This window comes from Spermophilus citellus (assembly GCF_964194105.1).
Source record: "Spermophilus citellus genome assembly, chromosome: 11".
Lineage (NCBI taxonomy): Eukaryota > Metazoa > Chordata > Mammalia > Rodentia > Sciuridae > Spermophilus > Spermophilus citellus.
Window position 1 is genome coordinate 73,853,550 of NC_138192.1, and position 23,279 is coordinate 73,876,828.

The 23,279-nt window shown below is 34.5% G+C and overlaps 1 protein-coding gene across 5 annotated transcripts in view; it reads left to right on the plus strand.

Annotated features, from left to right (window-relative positions):
• UBR3 (ubiquitin protein ligase E3 component n-recognin 3) overlaps window positions 1–23,279 on the plus strand; it is a 225,100-nt gene that overhangs the window by 190,466 nt on the left and 11,355 nt on the right. For all 5 annotated transcript variants that reach the window (XM_081261280.1, XM_081261279.1, XM_081261282.1 and 2 more), the window contains 3 exons: window positions 12,866–12,990; window positions 18,044–18,151; window positions 18,277–18,402. In XM_081261280.1, coding sequence (XP_081117406.1) covers window positions 12,866–12,990; window positions 18,044–18,151; window positions 18,277–18,402 — 359 coding nt within the window. The remainder of the gene's footprint in view (window positions 1–12,865; window positions 12,991–18,043; window positions 18,152–18,276; window positions 18,403–23,279) is intronic.

Consider the following 23,279-nt stretch of genomic DNA (forward strand, 5'->3'; position numbering starts at 1 on the left):
GGCTGATCCGCGCCATCTGAATCCTCGCATGGGGTTTGGCCCCTAGTGCTTTTGTCTTTAAACGGCTCAAGGGAAAGGGAATTAACTTAGCCTCAGGCTGATTTTCCATTTGAATAGACCTTACAGCTAGTTGAATGCCTTTTAAAAGGTCTTCAGGGGGCCACGAACTTTGGCCCATATATTCAAAAAGACAAACTTTTAGGGCTGTCCAAGTTTTCTGTATATTTTCTATACCTCCAGGTATTTCAGTAGAAAGACAGACTCTCTGTAACTTTCTTCCTAATTTCTCCCAAGTAAGTAAATTTGGAGACTCTTGGTCACAAAACCAAGGACAATATTCACCTACAATCTTTAAGAATTGTAATAACTGAGTTTTCTTTATCTGTTTTCCTTTCTGATTAATTATACTGTCTAAAATAGTCAGATACATTTCCTTATCCGTAGAAGTAGAATTTCCCATTTTAAGTAATTTAACGTCTCTTTCCTTCAATATCTCCAGGTACTTTTGTGACCCAATTGTCACCTCTTCCTTTATCTTTATTTTTATTCCTTATCTTCCTTTATCTTTATTTTTTTCCTTATCTTTTTAGCGCGCGCTCCCACTCAATCTAACTAATCTAGAATGCCCCCCTCGTGGGCGCCAATTCTACCACGCGGCCTGCGCAGTGGTTTCATTAATGAGGTTCTAGGCATAAAGTTAGTTAGAAGAGATCGAAATAAAACACACAAACCAGTTACCTTATTTCTATTGCTAGGTACGAGACGGCTCACCTCTCTGGTTCCCACCTCTAGCCGCCCAGCAGGGCAGCGAAGATTACTCAGGGCTAGCAGGAGAGAGAGAGAGCGAACACGCCTGGGAGTAGCCTTTTATTTGGGGAACAAGAGATTCAGGGGAGAATTCCATCCAATGAAGGTTGAGGGGGGGCTGCACTCCAAGGTCAGGGTCAGTGATTGGGTCCCCGGGGTCAGTGGTCAGGCACACCCACCCCACACGGATGGGCTCTCTCATCAGGAAAGGGTCGGGAAAGCTTCAACACAGCCAAAGTGCCTCAGGCCCTTAACGGGAGTCACCCAATCACGTGTCAGAATGGCCCCCGACAAAGGAGATTGTGTTTGCAGTTTTAAAATCAATAGATGATAGTGGAGTGAGAAAACAGTCCTCAGGGAATTATCAACAGTTATTGGGGAGGGAGAAAACAGAAGCAATACATGGGTGTAATTCATAGGGGTAGCTTGTTGTTTGTTTTTAAGATAGGAGAGTTTTAAGCATGTTTAAATGTTTGCCATTTCTCTTCTTTTTTTTTTTTTCCCCACTTAATAACTCCTGGTGGTCCTTTACTTGAATTGATACCTTCTCTTGGAAGTCTTTCTCTTGTGTATCCCTTGTTCCTTTTCCCATAACAACTTACTCAGACTTCTCTTTTTATGCTTGTCTTATGTCATAATAGATTTTTAAAAATATATCCCTCTGTAAACTATCAGTTCCTCTAAGATAAGTATTATCTTATATATATCCCTAATGCATAATGTATAATGTTCTCAGCAGGTATGGAATGTAATGGATGTGTTAAAAATCCATTGGTCTTATTTTGTGCTAAATTGCTTATTTTCTATTTTGAAATTCAAGAAAGCTCTTACTTTCATTAAAATCTTTAGATTTTATTTTGTGATCACTTCCATGTCATGTTTGTGGAGAATGTTGGTAGTTTATTAGAACCAAAATTCAGTTGCCTAAAGTATGCCTAGGGGAACAGCATTAACTACCTTATTAGTTGTTGGATGGATTTGGGATCTTCTTTCTATCTTGATTAAGGCAAATAAAGTCTTTTAAACTGGGTTCTTCACTCATCAAAGAGAAAATAGATTCCAGCTTATCACACAGAAAAACATATCATAAATTAATTTATGAGAGGATCAGAGCACATGTAATTAGTAACTCTAGATCATCAAAAGGGAGAATGAGATTTGATGTTCTCAAATGATCTGTACAAAGTACTGTTGGAAGCAGTGGAACAGTATATATTTTTAACAACTTTTTTGTGATTATTTTAGGAAAAGAATAAAATATATGATGCCATCTTCAGATCATGTCCTGTTTCTTGTATGTTTTTCCCTGAGGGGTTTTATGTTTTACATGTATTCTACGTTGTTCTAAAAGAAACTTGGAACATTTTGAAGTATCTTAACTCTAAAACAATAAGGAACTTATGCAAACATTTGAATCCTGTTTGTCTTATTCATCACCTACACTAAGCCTGGTACTTGTAGGCAAGTCAGTGCATCTGTGGATATTTGTTGACCAACTCTGTTTCCCCAGGAGACTGCTGATTCCTTGAAAACCTCAACACCAGTCATAGAGTGGATACTCACTAAATACTCAATTTTTTGATTATTGTCCATGTTTTTGTGCCTTACCCACTTAAAAAGAAAGCAAAAAATAAAACTGTTGACATCATTCCAAAATTGGGCCCTTGTTCCAATTAATGTAGATATCCTTAGAACTATTTATTCCATTTCTGGTGTTGTGTCTTGATGGGGGTGCAGGGGGAGGAGAAGGAAAGAAACATGAGCAAGGATTTTCATATGATGTTTATTTAAGATGTTATTTTAGTTTCATGAATTATGACATTTTAAATTTTTAAAAATGATAAATTACAGATAAATTACAAAATGATGACTTCATCTTCTGAAATAGATGTGGCATCTGTTTAGTAGCTTAGCCCACACAGTAATTAAGAATAGGAAATCAAGAATGTATATTACATTTGTAATTCTAAGGAAAATTCACTTCTTAAGTCCCAGGTTAATATTTATCTTTACCACATTTGTTATCTATCTTATGTAATTAGTATATAAATAAGCTTTTTTAAAAAAAATTTATCATTATTATGATTTGCTGTGCTGGGGCTTGAACCAAGGAAGCACCATATACCCAGCCTAGGAGCAAACTATTATTATTGAGCTGCCTTGACTGTACCCTGCCCCAATCCCACCTCTATACCACTGTAAAAGTACCACAGTACTATTATAAATGTTAAAATCTGTTTGCTTCTAAGACATTTCAAGTAGGTATTGATCTTCTTTGTTCAATCTGAAGTGTTTCGATTGTGGACTTTTGTTTTTAAACCCATTGGCTGAGAGTGGTTGTCGATCCTGTTTTTCCTTTTTAAATTTTGATACTTATGTTTGCAGGGATTTGTTCATTTGATCTAATATACATACACTGAAGATAAGTGATTCCTTGCTTTATAAAAGTCCCTAAAAGACTTTGGTTTCATCCCTTATGAGCATTCAATAAATAAATTATTAAATGAACAAGTGAATGTGAAAATTTGAGTGATTTTAAATTGCTGTGACTTTAAATTGCCAGTTTAAATGCTTAAAAAACAGTGACAGTGACTAAAAATAGAAAATAGTACTTTTCTACAACAAAAAGCTTAAATTCTGTAAATAGTAGCTGTCATTTCTTTTAGTGCTTTACTTTTTAATAAAAATATAGTTTAAAAAGAGAAGATACATGTGAGTGGTGTTTCTAGACAACGTAAATGATTTCCCTTGTTAAAGTCTTTTTGTTTATGCTTAGACAAATGCTATTAATTTTCATCAGACTGTTTAAACATTGATGGAACACTCATTTCTTGGTTTTGATGATGTAATTCTTTCCTGGTTCCCCTGTTATCCTTTTTCTACTTATATTGAGGCTGTTTTTCATTCACCATTCTCTCACACCCTGAAATAATCCTTACTTCCTGTCCCTTACCTTCTAAATTTTATCTTTTCTGTAACTTCAGCTGGACTTAATTCTCTAATAATTCCCCAGTCTCTAGCACCAGGCTACAACTTCCTGTTGAGTACCAAACCCAAATTCCTACACATACCTTAAATTCACATATATAATAGTAATTTTCTTCCTATCTAAACCTGCTTTCTTCCTGTTTTCCATTTTAGTCAATCTACTACCATCTACCCTTTGTATAGGAGATACTACCATCATTCTATACCTCTAAATGTCAACCAGTCCTATAATTTCTATCATTTAAATCTTCTTCTAACTTGAAAAATTCTCTTCATCTTCGTTGCTCTTTAGTGCAGGGCATCCTAATTACATATATATATATATGTGTGTGTGTGTGTGTGTGTGTATATATATATATATATATATATATATATATATATATATAATGCTTCTTCAGTCTGCTAGTAGGTGTTCTTACCTCTAATTTTTAAAAAATTAACACTTATTAATTGTACAGATGTTTCACCATGACATTTCCATCCATGTATATGTTGTACATTGCTCATGTCCACTCTTCCTGATATCGATTTTACCCATCCCTCAAGCTCCCTTTCAAGTCCTTGCTAGTCCCTCTTCTGCTTTTTACCCTCTTTGTTTGTTTACACATATAAGAGAAAACATACAATCTTGTCTTTCTGTGTCTAACTTATTTTGCTCAACATGATGTCCTCCAGTGCCATCCATTTCCCTGCAAATGACAGAATTTCATTCTTCTTTGTGTATCTATATCATATTTTATTTATCCATTCATTTATTGATGGGTGCCTAGGCTGATTCCATATCTTGGCTATTGTAAATAGTACCACAGTAAACATTGGTATGCAGGTGTCTGTCTTGTGTTGACTTTATTTTCTTAAGATATATACCTAAGAGTAGTATATGGATCATGTGGTAGCTCTAGTTTTCTGAGGAATTTCCATACTGTTTTTCCGTAGTGCATTTACTAATTTACATTTCCACCAGTAGTTCAAAAGAATTCCTTTTTCTCTGCATCCTTGCCAGCATTTTTTTTAAAATAGTTGTTTTAACTGGGGTTAGATAGGATCTCAAATTAGTTTGAATTTGCATTTCCCTGATTTGCCTCCATTCTTTTTTTTTTTTATTGGTTGTTCAAAACATTACAAAGCTCATGACATATCATCTTCCATACATTTGATTCAAGTGGGTTATGAACTCCCATTTTTTACCCCAAATACAAGTTGCAGAATCACATTGGTTACACATCCACATTTTTACATAATACCATATTAATGACTGTTGTTTTCTGCTACCTTTCCTATCCCCTACTATCCCCCCTCCTCTCCCTCTCATTTTCCCTCTCTACCCCATCTGCTGTTGTTTAATTCTCTCCCTTGTTTCCCCCCCCTTTTCCCCTCACAAACTCTCATATGTAATTTGGTGTAACAATGAGGGTCTCCTTCCATTTCCATACAGTTTCCCTTCTCTCTCCCTTTCTCCCACCCCACTCGTTTCTGTTTAATGTTAATCTTTTCCTCATGCTTTTCTTCCCTGTTCTGATCTTAGTTGCTCTCTTTATATCAAAGAAGACATTGGCATTTGTTTTTTAAGGATTGGCTAGCTTCACTTAGCATTATCTGCTCTAATGCCATCCATTTCCCTGCAAAATCCATGATTTTGTCGTTTTTTAGTGCTGCGTAATACTCCATTGTGTATAAATGCCACAGTTTTTTAATCCATTCATCTATTGAAGGGCATCTAGGTTGATTCCAAAGTCTAGCTATTGTGAATTGTGCTGCTATGATAAAGGCGCTAAAAGCATGCAATGGAGAAAGGATAGCATCTTCAACAAATGGTACTGGGAAAACTGGAAATCCATATGCAACAAAATGAAGCTGAACCCCTTTCTCTCGCCATGCACAAAAGTTAATTCAAAATGGATCAAGGAGCTAGATATCAAATCAGAGACTCTGCACCTGATAGAAGAAAAAGTTGGCTCCGATCTACATATTGTGGGGTTGGGCTCCAAATTCCTTAATAGGACGCCCATAGCCCAAGAGTTATATACAAGAATAAACAAATGGGACTTAATTAAACTAAAAAGTTTTTTCTCAGCAAGAGAAACAATAAGAGAGGTAAACAGGGAACCTACATCCTGGGAACAAATTTTTACTCCTCACACTTGAAATAGAGCCCTAATATCCAGAATATACAAAGAACTCAAAAAATTAAACAGTAAGATAACAAACAACCCTATCAACAAATGGGCCAAGGACCTGAACAGACACTTCTCAGAGGAGGACATACAATCAATCAATAAGTATATGAAAAAATGCTCACCATCTCTAGCAGTCAGAGAAATGCAAATCAAAACCACCCTAAGGTACCATCTCACTCCAGTAAGATTGGCAGCCATTATGAAGTCAAGTAAGAATAAGTGCTGGCGAGGATGTGGGGAAAAGGGTACACTTGTATATTGCTGGTGGGGCTGCAAATTGGTGCGGCCAATATGGAAAGCAGTATGGAGATTCTTAGGAAAGCTGGGAATGGAACCACCATTTGACCCAGCTATCGCCCTTCTCGGTCTATTGCCTCCATTCTTGTCTTGTTCCATCCTTTTCTAAGAAGCTACAGTGGATATTTCAAAATGCAAATATAATGTCATTCTCCTGCATAAATTGCTTTATTATCAGATTTTATTCATCAAGAGTAAGTTGGGCTGGGGATGTGGCTCAAGCGGTAGCGCGCTCGCCTGGCATGCGTGCGGCCCGGGTTCGATCCTCAGCACCACATACCAACAAAGATGTTGTGTCCGCTGAGAACTAAAAAATAAATATTAAAAAAATTCTCTCTCTCTCTCCTCTCTCACTCTCTCTTTAAAAAAAAAAAAGAGTAAGTGAAATTCTGGACTTTTGTAAGAAATCTGTTTTTAAATGTCAGTACATAAAAATGAAATAGGATAAAGGTATACCATACATCTCTGAAGCTGCATTCAGATGGGTAGCCTATTGTTTGCAACATTTGGTTTTCAGCACAGAAATGAACTTTTCTAGTTTCATATCTCTGTATCCTCTGAAATCCTCCTTCCCTTTCTTGATTCCATCCCTGGCTTCCTCATTATGACTTATTTATCTTCATTATTCAAAACTAAGTTTCCTGGTTGGGTCTGGAGTCTTTATTTTTTAATGCTCCAACTTTAGATTTCTTTTCCTTCTATTTGCTCCCATACTATAAGTTCTTAATGCTATATCTATTGCAGGTGAGAGAAATTCATTTGAAGTCCACTGATGGACTCACATGAGCCTGTAGGAGCTGGGAGTAGTAGTCTTGTGGTCTTAGGGATAAACCAGAACCATAACTTTAAGGGCTGACAGATTCTTTCTATCATGGATCTCTCATTCTGCCATGAGTCCACTTTCGTCAGTCTTGTCACTTCATTCAGGCTCAGCTGTTGACCAGAAGCATGGCCTCTGACATTTCTAGGCTCAATATTTACACTTCCCCTTCATCTCCAGTTATAAAAATCCCATAGATGCACTCTAATATGGTTTATATCAAGTACCCACCCTAACTGATCAGCACGGATAAGAGCAGATATGTGGCACACATGTGTATACTCACACAATTTTAAATCGGAGAAGATTTTCTTTGGGAAGTGACTTTCAAGGTGTTATTTGACTGATTTCATGAGTTAGCCTACCTATGAGAAAGGAAGATTATTTCAGTTTGTAGACACCTAGGGGAAGGATGCCAAATGTTTCTTTAAAAGATCATCAGTCTTCTTAATATCAGTAATCATCAGGGAACTGCAAATCAAAACTACAGTGAGATATTACCTCTAACTGGTTTGGAAGGTTTCTATCAAAAAATTACAAGTATTGGTGAGGTTATGGAGAATATGGAACCCTTATACCTTGTTGGAATGAATGTAAATTAGTTCAACCCTTATGGTAAAGATTGTGGAGGGTCCTCAGAAAATTAAAAATAGGACTATCATATGATACAGAGATCCTACTTCTGGGTGTAGAGCCAAAGGAAATGAAATCAGTGTCTTGAGATATCTGTATTCCCATGTTCCATTGCCTCATTGTTTACAATAGCTAGGATGTGGAAACAACCTAAATGTTAATGAGTGAATGGATACACACATACACATGTGTGCGTGCGCACGCGCACATACACACATGCACACATATATACATGGAATGTTATTTAACCTTAAAAAGGAAGGAAATCTTGTTCCATTTGCAACAGTGAACCTGGAGGATATTATGTTACATTAAGTAAGCCAGTCCCAGAGGTAAATACAATTGTCCCCTGGTATTTTCTAGGGATTGGTTTCAGGATGCTGCATGTATTCCAAAATTTGAAGATGTTCAAGTCTCTTATATAAAGATGGCATAATATTTGCATATAATTTATACATGTCCTGTGGTAATACTTTAAATCTTTTCTAGTTTACTTATAAGACAATATTACTATATATTTTTTCTTTAATTTATATATATATATATATATATATATATATATATACACACACACACACACACACACACACACACACAATAATACAAGGTACATTGTGTAATTCCTAATACAATGTAAATGCTATGTAAAATAGTTGTTATACTGTATTGTTTAATAAAGCCAGAAAGAAAACTGTGCATGTTCAATAAAGATAATTTTTTTCAAATATTTTCTATCTGAAGTTGATTGACTCTGCAGATGTGGAAGCTGTGGACACAGAGGACCAGCTGTAATGCATTATCCCATTTATATGTAGAATTTAAAACATTCATACTCATAGAAACAGTAGAAGTGTAGTTACCAGTGGTCAGGAGGGTGGGTGGGGAAGTGGGGAGATAATAGTCAAAGGTACAAGTGCCAAGAAAATAAGTTCTAGAATCTGCTCACACTATATCTCCTAAATTAAGTATACTAACTGTATTTAATAAAACTTTGTTGTATACTTTGATTTGCTAAGAGAGTAGACGTTAAGTATTCTAACCACATACACATAAAGTGATAACTATATAGGTGATGTATATGTTTACTTGAATGTGAATCATTTCAGAGTGTGTTTATACCTTCAGTATTTACAATTTTCATCAATTGTACCTCAGTGGAAACGGGCAGACATCAGTCTAGCTACAGTAAAAAATAGATTGTAAGAATCTAAGAGGTGATACAGATAAACTACCATGTAGAAAAGAATTAACATTTTTTTTTAATTTTTTTTTATTTTTTTTATTTTATTTTTTTTTATTGGATGTTCACAACATTACAAAGCTCTTGACAAATCATATTTCATACATTAGAATCAAGTGGGTTATGAACTCCCATTTTTACCCCAAATACAGATTGCAGAATCACATCGGTTACACATCACATTTTTACATACTGCCATATTAGTGACTGTTGTATTCTGCTACCTTTCCTATCCTCTACTATCCCCCCTCCCCTCCCCTCCCATCTTCTCTCTCTACCCCATCTACTGTAATTCATTTCCCTCCATGTTTGTTATCCCATTCCCCTCATAACCTCTTATATATAATTTTGTAAAACAATGAGGGTCTCCCTCCATTTCCATGTGATTTCCCTTTTTTTTTTTTTCCCTTTCCCTCCCGCCTCATGTCTCTGTTTAATGTTAAACTTTTCTTCCTGCTCTTCCTCCCTGTTCTGTTAGAAGGCCTGCTTGTAAAGTTGGACCTTAACTAGCATCAGTGAACTTGGGCTTTGGAAGGAAACCCGTCATTTTCAGAACTGATAAGAATGCCAAATCTGTTTTGAGTAACAATGTGGTTCTTGCTGAATGCTTTTACTTTCTCCCTAGGAGTCTGGGATTTTGTTATGTGCTAGGCAGAGACAGTCCTTTGGGTGCTGTCTCTTTCATGAGATTTCTGAGCTGTCACAGCTTGTTGCTGGAGGAGATTAAGCACATCCAGTATGGACTCTAAAAATTTCCTTAGGACTTTGCCCAATGGGCCTTTTCCCTTTGCTGATTTTAGTTTGTATTCTTATGCTGTCATGAATCATAGTCATGAGTATGACTATAAGACTCAGTATAATCTTATGAGTTCTAGTGAATCATCAAACATGGAAATGATCAAGGATTTGACATAGTCACTTAGGTTGGAATTTTAGGTCTGGAAAAGAAACAATGGAAGTTTTGTCCAGGTTTTTTGAACTGACTTGGGAGATATTTAAAAAATAGAATTGACAGGACTTGGTGATTATTTTAATGTGGGTGAGAAAGAGACAGAAAGTATCAAGGATGTCTATAAATTTCTCACTCCAGCAACTGATTACATAGAAATAAGCATTTGCTACCAGAGCAGCATAGTATGATAGAAGGAACACAGATTTGAAGAAAAATTATCTATATGGATGCAAGTTTAGAATCCTAGGTGTGTAAGTTTATCTGTCTGAAACATTGAGACCATTTTGAGGATTGAATAAGACATTTGAAAAGAAATTTCTAAGTTATTACGTAATGCAGATGTTAACTATGATTGTTAAGCTCCCATTTAATATAAAAGTACCTCATATATGTCCAAAGCTATCAGGCACTTTATGTATTATTTTTACTGTTTGATATTACTATAGTTTTCACTGAATTCTGAAACTCAGCAACCTAAATACTAGAATGTCTTTTTTTTACTTTATAAAATACATATTTTATATTATTATATTTATTTATTTAATAAAAATATTTTTTAATTGCCAGTGGACCTTTATTTATTTATATGCGGTGCTGAGAATCAAGCCCAGTGCCTCACACATGCTAGGCAAGCGCTCTACTACTGAGCCACAACCCCAGCCCTCTTCTTTTTATTTATATATGACAGAGGAATGCATTACATTTCTAATTACACATATAGAGCACAATTTTTCATATCTCTGTATACACAGTACATTCACACCAATTTGTGTTTTTATACCTGTACTTTGGATAATAATGATCATCACATTCTACCATCATTAATAATCCCATTCCCCCCTCCCTTCCCCTCCCACCCCTTTTTCCTATCTAGAATTTGTCTGTTCCTCCCATGCTCCCACTCCTTATCCCACTATGAATCAGCCTCCTTATATCAAAGAAAACTTTCGGCACTTGGTTTTTTGGGATTGGCTAACTTCACTTAGCATTATCTTCTCTACTCCATCCATTTACCTGCAAATGCCATGATTTTATTCTCTTTTATTGCTGAGTAATAGTCCGTTGTGTATATATGCCACATTTTTTTTATCCATTCATCTATTGAAGGGCATCTAGATTGGTTCCACAGTTTAGCTATTGTGAATTGTGCTGCTATAAACATTGATGTGGCTGTGTCCCTGTAGTATGCTGTTTTTAGTCCTTTGGGTATAGGCTGAGGAGAGGGATAACTGGGTCAAATGGTGGTTCCATTCCCAGTTTTCCAAGAAATCTCCATACTGCTATCTGTGTTGGCTGCACCAATTTGCAGTCCCACAGCAGTGTATGAGTGTATCTTTTTTTTCCACATCCTCACCAACACTTATTGTTGTTTGTGTGGATAATAGCTGCCATTCTGACTGGAGTGAGATGAAATCTTAGAGTGGTTTTGATTTGCATTTCTCTAATTACCAGTGATGATGAATATTTTTTCATGTATTGATTGATTGTACATCGTTTTCTGAGAAGTGTCTCTTAAGGTCCTTGGCCCATTTATTGATTGGGTTATTTGGTTTTTTTTGGTGTTTAGCTTTTTGAGTTCTTTATATAGTCTACTGATTAGTGCTCTATCTGATGTGCAAGGGGTTAAGATTTGTTCCCAAGATATAGGCTCTCTCTATTCACTTCACAGATTGTTTCTTTTGCTGAGAAGAAACTTTTTTGAGTTTGAGTCCATCCCATTTATTGATACTTGATTTTAATTCTTGCACCACAGGAGTCTTATTAAGGAAGTTGGGGTCTAATCCCACGTGATATAGATTAGGACCTACTTTTTCTTCTATTAGACTCAGGGTCTCTGGTTGTATTTTATATATATTAGTTGTCAATGGATCTTTTTATTTATTTATATGCAGTGCTGAGGATTGAACCCAGGGCCTCATGCATGCCAGGCAAGTGTTCTACCACTGAGCCACAACTCCAGCCCTCTGGTTGTATTTTTAAGTCCTTGATTTATTTTGATTTGAGTTTTGTGCATGGTGAGAAATAGAGGTTTAATTTCATTTTTTTTGCATATGAATTTCCAGTTTTCTCAGCACCATTTGTTGAAGAGGCTGTCTTTTCTCCAATGCATGTTCTTGGCACCTTTGTCTAATATACGATAATTGTAGTGGTATGGGTTGGTCTCTGTGTCCTCTATTCTGTACCATTGGTCTACCAGTCTGTTTTGGTGCTGATACCATGCTGTTTTTGTTACTATTTTTCTGTAGTATAGTTTAAGGTCTGGTATAATAATGCCACCTGCTTCACTTTTCCTGCTAAGGATTGCTTTAGCTATTCTGGGCCTCTTATTTTTCCAGATGAATTTCATGATTGATTTTTCTGTTATTTTGAGGAATATCATTGGAATTTTGATTGGAATTGCATTAAATCTGTATAGTGCTTTTGGAAGTATGGTCATTTTGATAATATTAATTCTGCCTATCCAAGAGCTAGGTAGATCTTTCCATCTTCTAAGGTCTTCTTTGATTTCTTTCTTTAGGATTCTGTAATTTTCATTATATAGATCTTTTGTATTATACTATTCTTTATGAGCTCTTTCTTATACTAGAGGTAGGTAATATGTTGGTTTTAAACATTGAAACACATGAATGTTGTAATGAGCACCTGAAAACCAGCGAGGGTATTTGCCAAGGTTCTATAGGCTTCATTTCCAGGTTGAATGACGTTAACTTTTTGGTCTTCCAAAATAGATCACACTTTCTTATGCTTCTTATCAACATATTCTGTGGATGTATAGAGGAACATTGTTTTTATAATTTTAGATCTTTTAGGCAACAAGTATAGCACATCATAATTTCATTTTATTAACTATATAAGTGTTGCACATGCAAGGAAAGCTGTATTTATGAAGTTATCTTGTTTATAAAATGTCTAAATTCCAAAGAAATAATGATATTCTTTTTCTCTTGTAGAACACTTCACCTGCATTGTGAAGGTGCTTTTTACCCTACTATATACACAGGCTCTTGCTGCACTTTCAGTTAAATGCAGTGAGGAAGATAGGTCAGCCTGGAAACACATGGGAGCTCTCAAAAAGGTTAGTCTCTTTTCTGAATTCATCATTTAGTAGTTTGGGGAACTCATTCAAATGAGGATATGAGTGAACTTAAGTGTTTGAAAGACAAAATGAGTTAATGGTATTATAATTGGAAGTGGAATACCTTCAGGCTTTAAAAAAAAAGAATTATATGTCTTCTTACGTGATTAGACTTTCTGCATCTGTCTCTATACTTGGCCTTTATCCCCTTAAATTTGGACAGTTTTGTTTTGTAAATTTTGCTACAAACATTAATCTTAAGGAAGTTATAAAAAGGATTGGGGATGTAGCTCAGTGATAGAGCATTTTCCCAGCAAACATGAGGTCTTGGGTTCAATCCCTAGTACCAAAAATAATAATAATAATAATAAAAACTGTGACATTTCAGTGAACATAGTAATTAAGTATCTGCAGATTTAAACTATTATCTGTCAATTTTTTCTTTATTCCTATTTCCTATTACAATCTGAAGTTTGCTTTTTGACTTACACTTCTTTTTTAAATATTTTTTTTTGTTGTCAGTGGACCTTTATTATTTAATTTATTTATATGTGGTGCTCAGAATTGAACCCAGTGTTTCACACATGCTAGCCAAGTGCTCTACCACTGAGCTACAACCCCAGCCCTTTGACTTACCACTTCTTTTTTTTTTAATTAGTTGCTCAAGACAATACAATGATCTTGACATATCATACATTTGATTCAAATAGGGTATGAATTCTCATTTTTCCATGTGTACAGATTGCAGGATCACATTGGTTATACAGCCATGTATATACATACAGCAATTCTAGTGTCAGTTGTATTCTGCTGCCCTCCCTATCCTCCCTCCCCTCTCCTCCCCTCCCATCACCTCTCTCTACCCATCTACTGTGACACTTTTCTTTTTTTCCCCTTTCCCCTCACACCATCGTATATGTATTTTGTGAAACCATGAGGGTCTCCTTCCATCTTCCGTGCAATTCCCCTTCTCCCTCCCATTCTCTCCCATCTCTCTTCCTTGTTTAGTGTTAATCTTCTTCTCATGCTCTTCCTCCCTACTCTGTTTTGAGTCACCTCCCTTATATCAGAGAAGACATTCGGCATTTGTTTTTTAGGGATTGGCTAATTTCACTTAGCATAATCTGCTCTTTTTTTAATATTTATTTTTTGTGGTTGTAGTTGGACACAACACCTTAATTTTATTTATTTATTTATTTTTATGTGGTGTTGAGGATCCAACCTAGGGCCTTGCACATGCGAGCCGAGCACTTTACTGCTGAGCCATAACACCAGCCTACCACTTCTAAACTTAAAAAACCTAGCCTTGCCTTGTCTTGCCTTCCCTTCCCTTCACTTTCCCTTTTTTCCCACATCCTTGCCAACATTTATTATTACTTGTGGTTCTTGATAATTGCCATTCTGACTGGAGAGAGATGGAATCTCAGTGTAGTTTCCAAAATTAGGTCTTAATGACAAAATTTAAACAATTGTAAATTTCTGATGAAAGGAACAGGATTTAAGTGGCTGTTTAGTCAGTATTCTTTGTTAATTTTATAATTGATAGCTTTAAATTTTTTTTTTTAGTTATACATGGACACAGTATCTTTATTTTGTTTCTTTATTTTTATTTGGTGCTGAGGATCGAACCCAGTGCCTCACGTATGCGAGGCAAGTGCTCTGCCACTTAGCCACAATCCCAGCCCTTGATAGCTATTTTTTAAAAGTCTTAGTAAAACACTATGACACCTGTTATTAGAGCATAAATTAAAAATATGTTAGTTCATAGCCACATAACTTAGTACTGAAAACAAAAACTGTCATGGTTGGTTTGCCACATTACCTTTCTCTACAATAGATATAAATATTTAGATATAGAAGTTGTAAATAATGACTATGAATGATGAAATGGATCGCTGTGTATGACTTAAATTCTGTGTAATTCCTTCTTTGTTTTTTTTAATATACTTTCACTTCCCTCCCTTTTCACTCTCTTTTTCCTTTCTTTACTGGGTTTTACTCATTTCATCTTCATAATTCTTTATGCTTAGGTATGATAATTCTCACAAAAGCTTTCTTTTTGGTCATATCTAATCTAGCCTGGGGCAATAAATATATAGGTATTACGTATTTTTGAAGGGGTTTGAGATTAACTTGATAATAAGGTTTATTTATGTTGGAAAAATCATTATCACTGTAAATTACATTCCTTTGTTCTGTGGAATTTTTGCTAAGAGTCTTTTATACTAGAATTTCTTAAGCCAAGATATTTGGGTAGATTCTGTTTTGTTTTGTTTTCTGGAAGTGGAAATGTGACATTCAGAATATACTTACAGGGCCTGTTATCCCCCAAAGAAGCACTGTAATTTAGACCAAGCATTATACCTAACACATCCCTCTGCATTCTACCTAACACATACCCTCTGCATCTCTTAAATACCTCACTGCATCTCTCAAACCTTGGTCCCTTCCTTTATTTAACCCACTTTGTGTGTGTGTGTGTGTGTGTGGTGGTGGTGGTGGTGGTGGTGGTGGTTCTGCAGATTGAACTCAGTGCCTTGTGCATGTGAGGCAGGCACTCTACCAACTGAACTATGTCCCCAGCCCCCAACCCACTTATTTTTGGTACCTTTTCCTTAGTATTCTTCTGATCTGGAATTTAGATCTTTTGCCCATTTTCTCAGAAATTCTTTCTTAAGTTTCATGAGCCTGTTCTTTCATTTATTCAAAGACTATTTAAAATATGCTTTCTTAAGACTTGTATACATGTGAAATTCATTTTTTTTCATCCAATACTCTGGTGAGAAGAGTGCTCAGTATAAACTAGTAAACATTATATTAACTGTCTGATTTAACATAGAATTTGGCATGTTCTTTATTTATGTAATACATGTTGATGTATTTGATTTATAAGCTAATTTCATTCAGTAATTTACTTGAGTGGTCTAAACATAAATATTATTCTTGAAATCATACTGAACAAAAAGTATTGTTCTTTGAAATAATACTGTTATTTTCTGTAACTCTAATTCAAAAGAGTACTAAATTTTGGAAGCTTTTGGCTGGGTTGTATATTTAAAGAATCTTAAATATGTCACATTTATTAGCAAGTAACAAATCTTTCATGGTTATATTTTTTAAAGTTTTCTACATTTTGCGTTTAAGTAAACTCTGCCTTGTTTAAGAAATTATTTGATTAAGTTTTAATAATTTTTCTTGTTTGATATTCAGTGGTATGTTGATTCTTGTGAAGTATATGTAACCTGTAGGTCATCATATTTAGTATGTGATCATCCTGTTGATTAAGCAAGCAAAGGTGGGTGAGTCACCTGGTATAACACCAGTTGCGTCAAGGACGTTTTGGTGGGGGCCAGGTAACTGGGGATTAAATCCAGGGGTGCTTAACCATCGATCCACATTCCTATCCCTTTTTATTTTTTGAGAAAGCGTCTTGCTAAGTTTTCTAGGGCCTCGTTAAGTTGCTGAAGCTGGCTTTGAACTTGGGATTCTCCTGCTTCAGCCTCCTGAGCCACTTGGATTACAGGCATATGGCACCATACCCAACAAGGATACTTTAATAGTTTAGAATCAGGACATAGTTCTACATGGCAGAGTGAATGCAGCAGAAGGCAGAGGACTAATTTAAAATAAGGCAAAGAACTGATTATCAAAAAAGGAATGCTCAGGCAAATTCTAGCGTCAAAAGCTCCAATATTATCAAATAAATTCTATTTGTTATGAGCAGATATTTATTATGAAAAGGTATTCCTGGAAAATAGCATAGTTTCTGATATTTTGGAATTTATAGTTTGACTGAAAAGAATACAATATCATGGAAGAAACAATTAGAAAATAGAAAAAAGTATCATCAAATAAATCTGCAGTCCAGACTATAAGTACCTTAAAAGTTAAGAATAAACTTATATTCCATGGTGTTTACTCAATTCTTTTATTTTTCGTTTCAAAAATACAGTTAATGAGTAGCCTAAATGACATAATAGCAAAGTCATTACTTTATTCCAATTTATGTTTTACTATAATTTTCATGTTATACTTTTCTTTAATATTTTAATAAATATAAAAGAGGTACATTTCTTTATTAATAAAATATTTTATTGAAATAAATGTGAATTTATAAATAGCCATTATTTTACTTTCTTATAAAATTGGAAGCAGTAATTACGTTTTTGTTGTAGACCATTATTCAATATAGTTTTTGTACATTCTGTAATAAATATATTATTCTGTTTGATTTGTAAATAGTTTTAACAAATCCTCTTCAAGAAATTTAAAGAAAGTTGTAAAATTTTAAAAAATGTGGCTCATGTTTTCTTCTAATACATGCATATATGATTTGTGCCACTACAGTGAGTGGTACAATATCTTTTATTTGGCTCTCTTCACATCATGAATATTTTCCACAAGTTTGAATTTGTCATAATCACTGCCTATAAAATATTCTGTTAAGTTGATATTCCATAATTTAGGTAACTGCATCATTATTGTTGTTCATTTCTCTCTCTCTCTCTCTCTCTTTTTTTTTTTTTTTTTTTTTTTTTTGGTATAGTGCTGCAATGACTATCCTCTGCATATAGCTTTTTAATATTTATTTTTTAGTTATAGGTGGACACAATATCTTTATTTTATTTTTATGTGGTGCTGAGGATCAAACCCAGTGCCTCATGCATGCTAGGCAAGTGTTCTACCTCTGAGCCACAACCCCAGCCCTGAATATAGCTTTTTTAAAAAAATTTCTTTTGGATTATTTTCTTTGGATGAATTCCAGAGTGGAAATCACTGGCTCAAAAGGCATGTTTTGCATGTGTTCATTTGCATCTACATTATACAATTTATATGCTGTCTTTTAAACAAATTTTGGAATAGTTTTTGATTACCTGTTCAATTTCATTGTGTGTCCAAAGGCATATGGTTGTATCCCAGTTTAGAAAAATTGAAGTTTCTATGCTTGAAGAATAATATAATCATAGTTTTGCTCATTAAAAAGTGTTATTTCCAACGTAGATTTTTTAATATTTCATAATGACCAATGTAACTAATGTTAATTTTTTTCCAGAATACATGTGATGCAGAAAAGTCTTATGAAGTGTTATTGAGCTTTATTATAAATGAATTATCTAAAGGAAAGTTATACCATGAAGAAGGAACTCAGGAGTGTGTAATGGTATGTATTTGCTAAGATGAGACAGTAGTTATTGAGTAAAAGCTTAATATTTTGTTGCCATTGTGAATATAATTTACTACATCAATTATACAATGAATTGTTCAAATTTTCTTTTTTAACTTTAGATTAGTCCTATTGCTTGGTCTCCTGAATCCATGGAAAAGTATTTACAGGACTTCTGCTTACCTTTCCTCAGAATCACCAGCCTTCTTCAGCACCACCTTTTTGGGGAAGATTTACCTAGTTGCCAGGTAAAATTTGGGGTAGTGGATAAGGAGCCTTATTTTTTTTTAATATTTATTTTTTAGTTGTGGTTGGACACAATATCTTAATTTTGTATATTTATTTTTATGTGGTGCTGAGGATTGAACCTAGGGCCTCACATATGCTAAGTGGGCACTCTACTCCTAAGCCACAACCCCAGCCCAGGAGCCTTATTTTTATAATAAGCTATTTTTAAAAATTATGCTAATATATAATATAATATTTATGTCTACATATGTAATCCTGACCTAATAAGTATATGTTATTCTGCCTCAAAGAATAAATATTTGCTATTTTGGTATTCATTAGCACTCACCTCTTTTTATAATATTACTAGTGTTGGATATTTGAGCAGTTTTGGATTGAATCAGTGATAATTCATTTCCAGTACTTAAATAGGTCATAGTATTTAGTTCATTGATTTATTTTTATCACTGATATCGTTTGCTTTTTAAAAATTTTTTTTATTTGTTTTAATTAGTTATACATGACAATAGAATGCATTTATACACTTTCATATATCATACATAGATGGGATATAATTTCTCTTTTTTCTGAGTGTACATGTTGTAGAATCACATTGGTCATGCAGTCACATATATATATATATATATATATATATATAAAGAATGTCTGTTTTGTTCTATTATCATTCATATCCCCACATCCCTTCCCCACCCCTCTAATCTCTTTCCTCTACCTAATCTAAGGTAACTCTGTTTTTCTTTAGTGCTCCCCACCTATTGTGAATTAACATCCTCATATTAGAGAAAACATTCAGCCTTTGGTTTTTTCGGGATTGGCTTATTTCACTTAGCATGATATTCTCCAACTCTAGCATTTGCCATAATTTCATTCTTCTTTAAAGCTAAGTGAAATTCCATTGAATATATATATATATATATATATATATATATATATATATATATATATATATCTCACATTTTCTTTATCCATTCATCTATCGAAGGACGCCTAGGTTGGTTCCATAGTTTAGCTATTATGAATTGGGCTGCGATAAATATTGACGTGGCCGTATTAGTGTAGTATTCTGATTTTAAGTCCTTTGGGTATAAACCAAGGAGTGGGATAGCTGGGTGAAATGATGGTTCCATTCCAAGTTTTCTTAGGAATCTCCATACTGCTTTCCATAGTGGTTGTACCAATTTGCAGTCTCACGAGCAATGTATGAGTGTACCTTTTTTCCTACATCCTCACCAGTATTTATTGTTGCCCGTATTCTTGATGATTGTCATTCTGAGTGGAATGAAATGAAATCTCAGTAGTTTTGATTTTCATTTCTCTAATTGCCAGAGATGTTCAACACTTTTTCATATATTTGTTGATCAATTGTATTTCTTCTGTGAAATATCTGTTCAGTTCCTTAGCCCATTTATTGATTGGGTTATTTTTATATATCCTAGAGATTAATGCCTTATTGGAGGTATATGTGGTAAAGATTTTCTCCCAAAATGTAGGCTCTCTCCTCACATTATTGATTGTTTCCTTTGCTGAGAAGAAACTTTTTAATTTGAATCCATCTCCTTTATTGATCCTTGATTTTACTTCTTGCGCATTATGGGTCTTGTTAAGAAAGTCAGATACTAGGCCAACATGATGAAGATCTGGGCCTACTTTTTCTTCTATTAGGCATAGGATCTCTGTTCTAGTGCCTAAGTCTTTGATCCACTTTGAGTTGATTTTTGTCAGGGTGAGAGATAGTGGTTTAATTTCATTTTGTTAAATATGAATTTCCAGTTCTGCCAGCACCATTTGTTGAAGAGGCTATCTTTTCTCCAATGTATGTTTTTAGTGCCTTTGCCTAGTATAAGATAATTGTATTTATGTGGGTTTATCTCTGTGTCCTCTATTCTGTACTATTAGTCTACAAGTCTATTTTGGTGCCAATATCATGCCATTTTTATTACTATAGCTTAGTAGTATAGTTTAAGGTCTGATATTGTGATGCCTCCTGCGTTACTCTTCTTGCTAAGGATTGCTTTGGCTATTCTGGGTCTCTTATTTTTCCAAATAAATTTCATGATTGCTTTTTCTATTTCTATGAAGAATGTCATTGGGATTTTAGTAGGAATTTCATTAAATCTGTATAACGCTTTGGGTAATATGGCCATTTTGACAATATTAATTCTGCCTGTCCATGAACATGGGAGATATTTCCATCTTCTGAAGTTTTCTTCAGATTTTTTCCTTAGTTTACATTGTAGAGGTCTTTCACTTCATTTGTTAGATTGATTCCCAGGTATTTTATTTTATTTGAGGCTATTGTGAATGGGGTAGTTTTCCTAATTACTCTTTCAGCAGATTCATCGCTGACGTATAGGAATGCCTTTGATTTATGGGTGTTGATTTTATATCCTGCTATTTTGCTGAATTCATTTATTAGTTCTAGTGAACTTTTTTGGATCTTCTAGATATAGAATCATCCCATCAGCAAATAGTGATAGGTGAGTCCTGGAATAAATATAATCTCTCCTCAACTCTCATATTTCTATATTTGGTATCAATTCTTGTAACAAAAGAAAGATGAAAATGAGAAAATCAAACAAGTTTATAAACATGTGCAGTGCACATCACATTGGAGAAACCTCAGTGAAAGGTAACTCAAACAAATGACTTAAAATTCAGGCTTATAAAACATCTTCAACAACAAAATAAATTTTAAAGAAGTTACACGACAGAAGAAAGCAGTTTTAGACTTTTTAGAGGTAAGATATTGTAGGAAAGGAATAAATGAATGGAGTTGGGTTTGTTTGCATATTCCTCTGATACCATATCTGAGCTAATAAGAGTTGTCTCCAGTAAAGGAGAATTTGTATCCTATTTTTAGATGGAAAGTAGGGCAGGATACAAAGAGTGATCTTCCTCAGTTTGCCTTACTTCTTACTTGCCTTTAGCTCAAAAATATTTATGTCAAAGAAGCATATTTTGTAGTGACATTCAGTTTCCTTTACAAGTAAAAGAGAGGAAATAACAAAAATCAGGGTATAAGTCAATGGAATTATAATGGAGAAACAGTAGAGAAAATCAGTGACTTCAAAACCTGGTTCTTTGCAAAGATCAATAAAATGGATAAATTTAGATGTCAGGAGCTCAGATGAGCTAGGAGAGAACTGAGCTGCCATGTGTCAGAGTCACCAATTAAAGCAACAAATCAAGAGTGAGTTCTTTCTTCTCTTACTGATGCTGTAAGCAGGAGGCTAAAACTTGAGAAAATGCTAACTCTCCCAGTTCCCGAAAATGCCAACTCCACCTTTCCTTGTGGAATGGCACACTGGTCAAGGTTCTGGCAGTATTATGGACTAGTGGGTTGGAGTCAGTGGGGAAAGAACAGGAGTAGAAAAGTTACTGGGGTACTAAATCATATTGGGGAAAAGTGTCTCCAAAGTTCTCCCTGCCCATCACCACATTAAGGTGGCCTTGGCAGAGGTACCTGAAGAGACTTTTGTCCAAGGCATTTACTCCAAGAAAATAGGAGTAAATCCTCTGGGGCTAGGAATATTAAATATGTGAAAGAGTATAAGTAGCCAAGGTAGCCTGAGACCTTAACTGCGGTTCCTTTCAGAGACTGGAACAATGTGTAGGGAGGGCAGTTTTCTCTATGAGACTTGTCAGGAAAGCCTTTGTAATTCCCTATGGTTAGATCTGAAAACCCATGCATATATTTTTTATTTAGGAGCTAGACTTCTCACTGGATTGATATGGAAAAAGATTACTAATATCAGGAATGAAGGAGGAGACCTCTGTATAAACCCATTAAAATATTGTGAATAATACTTTGCCAATAAATTTGATAACTTAGATGAAATAGACAAATTCATTGAAAGGTATAACTTGCTCAAGAAGAAATAGAAAATCTGAATGGAGTGATATTAAGAAAATTGATTTATTCAAACTATATAATTATTATTCTCTCAAAAAGAATAATCAACAATAAATTCTGTGAAACATTTAAGGAAGAAATCTTATTAATACTATATAAACTTTTAGAGTAGAAGAAGATAGTACAATTCTAATCTCATTTTATGAGGACAGTTTTATCCTGACAGCCAGATCAGGCATCACAAGAAGAGAAAACTATATCTCCCTGAACACAGAAGCAAAAAGATTTACTGTAGTATTAACAATAAAAAGAAGAATACCTCATGACCAAATGGATTTTTCTCATCTTTATTGAGGTAAATTGACAAATAAGAATTATTTATTTATGGTGCACACTATGATATTTTGACACATGTATATTTTGTAAAATGATTACCACAATCAAGCTAATTAACATATCCACCATCTTACATAGTTATCTTATTTTTTCTGATGCGAACATTTAAGAACTACTCAACCAATTGTAAGTATACAATACAGCATTATTAATCATAATCATTATGTAATACATTAGCGCTCCAGAACTTATTCATCTTATGCCTGAAAGTTCATATCATTTGACCAACATCCCCCCATTTTTCCTATCTGCCTATCCGCTGGTAACTACCAGTCTACTCTGCTTCTATGAGTTTGACTTTTTTAGATTGCATACATAGATGGGGATCAGTATCTGTTTTTCTGTGACTCACTTATTTAATATAGCAGAAAGTCCCTCAAATGTGTATGTATTGTAAATGACAGAATTTCTTTCTTTTTTAAGCCTGAATAATATTCTGGTATGTGTGTATCATATTTACTTTATTCATTCACCCATCGATGGACAGTTAGGTTGACTTCATATCTTGGCTAATGTGAATAATGTTGCAGCAAGTTTGGGCATGATCAAAAAGATTTATCCTGGGAATGCACAATTAGTTTAACAAAAATTAATTAATTGAATATATTAATAGAATCAGTGAAAAAA